Below are 8,295 nucleotides of genomic sequence, written 5' to 3'. Positions count from 1 at the left end.
TCTGCTGGCTACATCAGTTGCAGCTCACCGGAAACGGCGTGGTTGGACTCGTAACGTGCTTGTTGTCGCAACTGCAGTGGCTCGTTTTCATTAATGTCTGCAACCCACCGTCATTGAAAACATGCCGGGCAGGTCGGAACTGAAAATTAACTCGCAGTTCGCGCAGAAATATGAGAAGTACCGACAGAAAGAGGAGTTGCAGAAGCGTAAGTGTGCTACTGATTGCTAACTGTGATGCTAACTACCCAACGTGGATCAGAAAGTACCGTTGGCGATAAAGTTGTCATGTCCTGTGGACAGGAGTTCATGGAAGATGTGACGTGTGTGTGTGTGTTTTCTGTACATCTATGCAGTGAAGGACCGATTCGGAGACCAAGCCGATGACAGCGACTCCTCTGAGTCCAGCTCTGACGACAGTGAAGTGGTTAGCATCTGTGGCTAAAATATCCCCGTTTAATGTTTCCCAAACGTCCCCCTGCATTTTTTAGTCGTTTCCTTGCTTGTTCTAATCACCCATTAATAGAAATCAGGTGTGCTGAAGCAGGGAAACGTCTAAAACACAGATACTTGGTACCTGACTTGTACCTGTTCCTCCCAGGAGCTGGATCCTGCTTTAGACAGGGATTTTTACAGAACTCTGTCCCTGCTGAAGAAGAAAGACCCGAAAATCTACGAGAAAGATGCCAAGTTCTACTCAGAAGGTGATTTAAAAAGTGACCAGTAAAGCTTCACTCAGGCTCGGTCATCTTGCACAGTCTGCTGGGTTGACCGTGTTTTGCTTTCAGACGCATCCCAGAAGGAGGACGGTCCGTCAACATCCAAACAAGCCAAAGTGAAACCCATGTATCTGAAGGACTACGAGCGGAAAGTCATCCTGGAAAAAGAAGGGTGAGTGCAGATGTTTGGCGCCCCTGGGAAGATTTCTAAAAAGCATCAAAACAAACAAACAAAAAAAAAGTCCCAAGATTTGTCACTTTTAACAAACTGAATGGTGCCACAGTAGGGTTGGACGATAAAGTTGTATTGTAAACGATATTTTGTGATTAAAATTGTGATCACGATAAAAGTGACGATAAGAACTATTCATTTCGTTTTTTTAGTGTAATCCTGACTGCGTGTAGCAGCGATTGTCGCCCCACAAAAAAACAAATACTGCTCTTGAAAAAAACTTTCCCATTTGTAAAATGCTTCTTTATGACGCCAGTTGAAGAAGAGTTATTTATATCACTGAACTGCAAACAGTAACTGTGTTTAATCATATTTTCAAATGTATTGATATGTATTGATGCTTTCATTGAACAAACAGTGGAGATAAAGGTAAAACTAACAATATTGACTTGAATATTGAATTTTCAAAAAACTTAAAATTGGTCATTTTTGTGTCTCTTTACCAGATTAATGATAGAATTATGGGGGGAAACGTGGATTAAAAGAGGAAATGCTGCTGTATGTCAGGCAGTAACAAGTGTTTAAAAATGTCTAATTGCAGCAAATATGAAGACGATGATGACAGCGACGAGGAGGAGGCAGCCAAAAGAAGAGAGGTGTGCAAACGTTTTCAGATGAATAATTCTGATTAAATTTTTTTTATTGGGAAAAATGACTGTTTGCTGAGTCGGCGCTGTCTTCTTGTGACAGAGGGCAGCCTCGCCGAGCTACATCCAGGAGCAGAAGGATCTCAAAGAGAGGTGAGGTCAGACGTTCGTTAAGCGATTGCACCCGGACGCCCGCTGACAGAAACCCAAACGTCCCCACAGCTTCCGGAAGTTTGTCGAGGACAGCGACGAGGAAGAGGAGGAGGAAGGCGAAGCCTCCAAGCTGCTCACCAGAAGGATCAAAACGCAGGAGGAGAAGGTCAGGAAACGGCCTCCGCTCGTGTTTTTAAGCAGCGACTTGACAAAACCAACACTTCCCGCGTGTGTGTTTTCAGGATAAAGAGGAGGCGGATTATGTGGACTGGCTCAAAGGTCAGGCTGAGCTGGACGGTCCGGAGGAGGTGAAGGACATGGTGAGATCCCAGCGTTAAATCACAATACGGGGATTCTAGGAGTTATCGCAATAAACGATAAGTTAGTTGTTTTCAGACCATTTTTAAGTAATGTATTGATGATGGGATAATAACACAAGAACACATTGTCAAAGATCAACAAACTTCAAAATTCAATGAACATTTAACTCTGGAACTGGAAGACATTTTAAATATCCAAAATAAATAAACAAAACAACATAAACGACAAATAAAATGAGGTATGAAGGCTCTGTAAACGGCATTTTCCTTCAGGGCTGCTGGAGACCGAAACACCAGATGATGATGCAGGTTTTTTTTTTTAAAGGTTTTATTGGCTTTAGTGGGCTTTATTTGATAGAGCAAATTGACAGGAAAGTGGGTAATGAGAGAAGGGGAAGACATGCAGCAAAGGTCACCAGGCCGGGAATCGAACCTGTGACAGCCGCATTGAGGACTAAGGCCTCCATATGTGGACTGTGCTTAACCTCTGCGCCACCACAGCACACCATGAAGATGCAGTTTTTGGTAGAAAGAGAAAAAAAGAGAAACAATAAATCATGCAAATTGAAAATACTGAGTTTATGATGCATCAGGCGATCGCCTGATTTATTGCTTATTGTGGCTTTCCTGGATGCAGCTTTTGTCTCTTATAACGATACTGACGTTTTACAGAAAAATCAGCTGAAATGACAAAAAATGTTTCTTTTTTCAAACACAGGAACAAATGTACTTAGAAATACATTTGATAACTCTGCATCAGCTCAGCTCACTGTAATACAGCAATTCCTTCACACGCCTGGTCAAACATGCAAAAACAACTATAATTTGTTGAGTCGGCGCAATGAGGAGTAAAATAAATAAATTGAAACTGACGAAAACAATAGGTTGACTATCTTAAACAAAAAATGTAAAGAAAAATAATAATAAACTGCAACAAAACTTATTTTAAATTATTCATAAAGTTCAATTTGGAATTTTTAAATGTGAGATGAATAATAAAGCGTGATGTTGCTCAGAATTAGACTAAATAGATCTGCCCTTATGGATCAGGCACATTGTGACCGATTCTTTTTCAATACTGAGGCCGCTACAGGTATGAATATTGGATTATCTATTGGAAATATGATTTTTTTATTTTTTTCCCCCCGTTGTGACAGAAATACCTGCGCGACTACTGGAACGACCCGCAGCTGGACGACAAAGAGCGATTCCTCCGGGATTACGTGCTCAACAAGGGCTACCTGGACGAGGAGGAGGACGACGACGAACGGTGCGCAGCCAATACGCTTGGAGTCCTCCCTCAAATGTTCACAATAATCACTTTCAAATCCTCCGAATCTGTTCAGGATCCCGACGTACGACGAGCTGGTCCAGGAGGACGTGGACGACTCCGAGGAGGAGGGCGAGAGCTTCCTGGAGCGCCAGGAGGACTTCGAGCGGAGCTACAACTTCCGCTTCGAAGAGCCCGGCGCCCTGCAGATCAAGACCTACCCCCGAAACATCGCCACGTCCGTCCGCACCAAGGACGACCGCAGGAAGCAGAAGAGGGAGGAGGTGAAGGAGAGGAAGCTGAAGGTACGTACGGTACTAAAAAAAAAAATACAACTAAACGCTAATGCTAACACAGGCTCACGAAGCGGCTGTGTGCGTGATTCCAGGAGAAGGAGCAGAAGCAGGAGCAGCTGAAGCAGCTGAAGAACCTGAAGAGGAAGGAGATCATGGACAAGCTGCAGCAGCTGCAGGAGCTGACCGGGAACGAGCAGCTGGCCTTCAGTCAGGCTGACCTGGACGGAGACTTCGACCCCAACCAGCACGACCAGCTCATGCAGGTCAGGACAGGAACCCGCATTGACTTCAGTGAACGAAAGGATAAACAAAGTTACATACAAGGAAAGGCAAAACAAAAAAGTATATTTGCACGTTCAGAGGAGTGGGTAGAAGTTAAACTCATTTTAGTTACACCCACCTATCTTACATTAGCAGCAGCATCCAATAACTAAGTCGGTTTTTAAGATTCGATCATAGTTAACATTTCCTACAGTTATATCTGATGAAATGCATTCATATTCACAGATGCAACACTGCATTGCATTGCTAACTTTTTTCAGCATCATTCGTATGTCAGGATTGGGGCTTCAGATAAAATCTACCTAAAGATTATTTTTTTCTAAAAGAAATTACAAATGACACATTTGTAAAAAGTTGCTTTTATTCCAATCATCCCTTCTGTAATTTGTAAGATGGACTACTGACAGACAAACAAGAATTTTGTTTAATTGCGAGAATGTTGTCATTATTTTACATGAAGAATGTCTCAAAATTACGAGAAGTTGTTTTCAATAAGACAAAATCTTGCATAATTTTATTTTATGTGTGGAAGTTCTCATATTATTATTACTTCATTCTCCTAATATCACAAATTTATTCAAGTATTTCGACATATTTGTGTCGTTTTGACTATTTTTGTAATATTTTTGTGAAAAAAGGGAAACAAATGTTAGGTAAACAGTTGCATCTTGTTATCGTCGACCTTAACTCAAGAATTTAGTGTCCAAATAGATAGAAACTGTAAAACAAGATGGCTGCCTTTAAGATCTGGAAAGGGGGGGAACAAAAAACAAATCCTTATTTTTTTTCCAAAAAGTAATTCTTCAAAACAATTGTATTAAGTGATCAAATTATTTTATCACCCAGCCCTCACCAAACTGCATCAGTCTCTGCAGTCATCATGTTTTTCTTTCTTGCTATCCTTTAAAAAATATTCTGCCATAACTAACACCCATAATTCTCACTTTTTTGTTTCAAATTCTTCAGTCAAGGTTAGGTTTTAATCATGTGTGTGGTTAACAGTTGCCAGTTTGCCAGCTAAGTCACTGTATCAGTTATAAAAAGTCAATATCAGCAAAAATTGGACTCGGCTCGGCCAGAAAACTGCAACCGGTGCTCTGCTAGCGTTCACTTAAAATAATGTTTAACTTGACAATCAAGACTTTCACCCTCTTAAATGCTATTTTCATTTAGTTTTTCTGGTCAAAATAAGCTTTTAAATTGATCTGCAACATTGCGTGTTTGCAGAAATTCTTTGGAGACGAGTACTACGGACAAGACGAAGAGGAGAAGCCTCAGTTTGACGACGAAGAAAACGAGATGGATGGTGAGCTGCTGCCTTTATTTTTTATTAATTTATTTATTTCAGATGCTGTGGTTCTTCTGCTTCATTTGAAGTTTCTTCTGTGTTTTCAGAACACTGGAATTGGGACACATGGACTGGAGAGGAACGTGAAGAAGGGTTTGACGAAGAGGAGTACAGCGCCTCTGGACCGCACTGCGACGACGAAGACTTCATCGTGAGTCGACCTTATTTTTCCTGAAACTGTTTTGTTTTAGCTTTGCTTAGCGAAGCGGTCACTCTGTTCATACAGATGGATGCAGACTACGACCCAAGCCAGCACACCGCCTCCAAGAAGAAGAAGAAGAAGGAGAAGAAGAAGCTGAAGAAGGACGATCTGCCACAGATGGGCAAGAAGAAGAAGAAGTCTCACTTCGTTGAGGTCATCACCAGAACCAAGCCGGTGTTTGACCCCCGTAAGTGCCTGGAAGCGTCCCGAACCCGGCCGTTGCCCTGGTGGCTGCCTCGCCTGATGCCATCCCTCTCATTTCAGAGGAGAAAACCTTCGAGCAGTACCTGGACGAGTACTACAAGCTGGACTATGAGGACATCATCGACGACCTTCCGTGCCGCTTTCGTTACAGGCAGGTGGTGCCCAATGACTTCGGCCTGACCACGGACGAGGTGAGGTTCTTCCTGAATGCTACACATCTGGATCTCTGCAATCAACAAAAAACGCAAGAGAACCAACTATTTGGCTAAAAAGATTATCTCCTGTAGCAATCAGTCTTGCATCAAATCTAAAGAGACCTCTGACTGAAGACGGTGTGAAAGTCAGTATCAGGGCAGCAGAAACAATATTCCAAACTAGCTGTGTTTCTATTGACGGCATAAACAAATTTATTTTTGAAACTGCATTTAAAAAAATAAATCTGCTCCATGGAAACACAGCAATTTTGAAAAAAGCTTTTGTTTTTCCATAATGTTTTGGCGCTAGAATGTTTATTTTGCAAAACTTCAAGGGAAACAATTTTTTCGCATCACACGAATCACATGTTCAACAACTGGATGTTGCCACTGGTTTGCGCCAGTGGCCTATGCTTGACAACATGGTTACAAACCATGTTGCAAAGCATAGGCCTTGACAACCATGCTGTGTCTAGACCATAGTTGAACTGTCTTGACAGCATATTTTTTAATGAGCTATCGCACAAACAGACTTATTTTATTGTGTTTCTCATTTAAAAGAAATGCTGCAATTGCAAATTTTATTTTTACATTAGTGGAATATTGACCAAGTTTTGTGCACATTTGTAATAAAAATTTGCTTTTGTAATACAAATTTTGTTTCATCAAGGCTACTAATGTGTCCTTGATGAAACAATCAGTTGTTAGCAATCACTGCTAATCCACCTCCTTTGCTTTTGCTGCTCCTGTTTAAGGTTAAAGCAGTTTGTCATTTCATCTCATGCTAAAAACATGATGTGGAATGAAATTACTCTGATCCCAGTCCAAGACTAATACAAAATTAATAAAAGCTATAAAAGTAGAATAAAAAACAAACAAACAGACTTGTGTATAAATAAAGAAAAGTGTTGGTTTGAACTTCCTCCTTTAGAAACAAAAACACCTCAATCAGAAAAGTAACAAGTGGACAGAACAACACTAGCTTGTTCCGGTTCTGGCTCTGCAGTGATGAGATCTGTGTAGACTGATCTGGTATTGCCTCCCTCTGGGGAATCGCTCTGACCAGGGAATGATCTCACACCAATCTTCTCTCTGAGCAGATGAAACTGCCACAAATATGACTGACCTCCTCTACCTGCTCTGGTTGTGTCTAAATTCTTACAACAATTTTCTCTCAGATCTTGACTGCCAACGACCAAGAGCTGAACCGCTGGTGCTCGCTGAGGAGGACGTGCATGTTCAGGTACCGAGAACACATCCGAGATGTTCCCCTCCTGGTCCTCTGAGGTTGCTGAGTTTCAGTAACAGCTGTCCTTTCCTTTTAAGGTCTGAAAGAGAGGAAATGAGTGACCTGAAGAACTATAAAGTGAAGGGCCAGAACGTGAGAAAGAAGAAGGAAGTCCTGAGCTCTGTGTATTCTGAGTGAGTAGAAATGCTGTGGTTCGAACCAACTTATGGCTAATAGTGGATTAAGGATTTATTAGATTCAAATTAGTTCCAATCTATTAATAACTTCCACCTAGACCAGGGGTGTCAAACTCAATTTCACCGAGGGCCACTTCAGCATATTGGCCACCCTCAACGGGCCACATTGACGATACAAATCAGGAGTGCCCAGGTGCAGTCCTCCAGACTGCAACTTTTAGATGCATCCCTGCTAAAACACACCCCAGACAAAAGGTTGACTTCCCTCATTAGCAGCAACTCAGTTCTGTAGAGGCTTATAATGAGTCAATGATCCAGGTGTGTTAGAGAAGGAACACATCTAAAGTTGCAGATGGTAGCTCTGGAAAACTAGACTTGGGCAACCCTAGCATAAAATGTATGAAAATACAATGTTAAAAATAAATTAAACACCTCATATTGTTAAATAACGCTTTGGAGCTTCTGGTTAGGAAGCGCATTACAAACCTTTGGTTGAAATGGAGCGTTAAATTCAAGTCTCCATTACAGACCAGAGAAAACTAAAGAGAATCTGAGGCGCAAAAAGTGGGTATGCAGCGTATGCAACGCATAGGGGCACAGCACCAGAGGGGGCGCCAAAACCCCGTCTGGAGGGGGCGACGCGCCGATTACGTTTTCCCATACACTTCAGCGCGCCTCACGCTCCTTCACCTCTGGCACATACATAACGAGGTACATGTAGCGATTCTTACACTTCATGTATCGTCGCTCCTTCACCCTGACGTTCCTTCCCTGGGTGGGGGTTGGGGCGCCGATTTATGTTTTCGCATCCACCTGAATAATGTGTAGTTGCGCCACTGAAGAGAATGCAACACTGTGTTAATCCATTTGAGGAGCCTGCAGTTTATCTTGAGGAAATAAATGACGATGCAGAAGTTAATTAGACTGTAACATAGCAGTTTGCTGCTCAACCACTGCGGACGTGGCTCCGCCGCTGCGAAGTATTAAAACTCATCCAGAAGATTTAACAAATGGAGCCTTGTTGGTTCACGTTACACAGGAGAGCTGCGTTCTGGAGGAGCTGCAG

General features: G+C 42.2%; 1 protein-coding gene across 2 annotated transcripts in view; it reads left to right on the top strand.

Annotated features, from left to right (window-relative positions):
• The window catches only part of kri1 (KRI1 homolog), a 15,930-nt gene continuing 7,635 nt past the window's right edge, over positions 1-8,295 (top strand). Inside the window, exons 1-17 of one of the 2 annotated variants that reach the window (XM_007560351.2) lie at positions 1-206; positions 354-424; positions 599-701; positions 786-888; positions 1,490-1,544; positions 1,639-1,688; positions 1,758-1,854; positions 1,931-2,008; positions 3,166-3,278; positions 3,355-3,583; positions 3,667-3,837; positions 5,084-5,162; positions 5,252-5,355; positions 5,431-5,593; positions 5,671-5,801; positions 6,983-7,047; positions 7,131-7,259. In XM_007560351.2, the coding sequence (XP_007560413.2) occupies positions 122-206; positions 354-424; positions 599-701; positions 786-888; positions 1,490-1,544; positions 1,639-1,688; positions 1,758-1,854; positions 1,931-2,008; positions 3,166-3,278; positions 3,355-3,583; positions 3,667-3,837; positions 5,084-5,162; positions 5,252-5,355; positions 5,431-5,593; positions 5,671-5,801; positions 6,983-7,047; positions 7,131-7,230 (1,797 nt within the window). In that variant the 5' untranslated portion in view covers positions 1-121 and the 3' untranslated portion in view covers positions 7,231-7,259. Of the gene's footprint in view, positions 207-353; positions 425-598; positions 702-785; positions 889-1,489; positions 1,545-1,638; positions 1,689-1,757; positions 1,855-1,930; positions 2,009-3,165; positions 3,279-3,354; positions 3,584-3,666; positions 3,838-5,083; positions 5,163-5,251; positions 5,356-5,430; positions 5,594-5,670; positions 5,802-6,982; positions 7,048-7,130; positions 7,260-8,295 lie in introns of those variants that run through there. The other variant, XM_016675487.1, reaches the window with a different exon arrangement.

This window comes from Poecilia formosa, unplaced genomic scaffold (assembly GCF_000485575.1).
Source record: "Poecilia formosa unplaced genomic scaffold, Poecilia_formosa-5.1.2 Scaffold114, whole genome shotgun sequence".
NCBI lineage: Eukaryota > Metazoa > Chordata > Actinopteri > Cyprinodontiformes > Poeciliidae > Poecilia > Poecilia formosa.
This window is presented reverse-complemented; position numbering and strand designations above follow the sequence as displayed.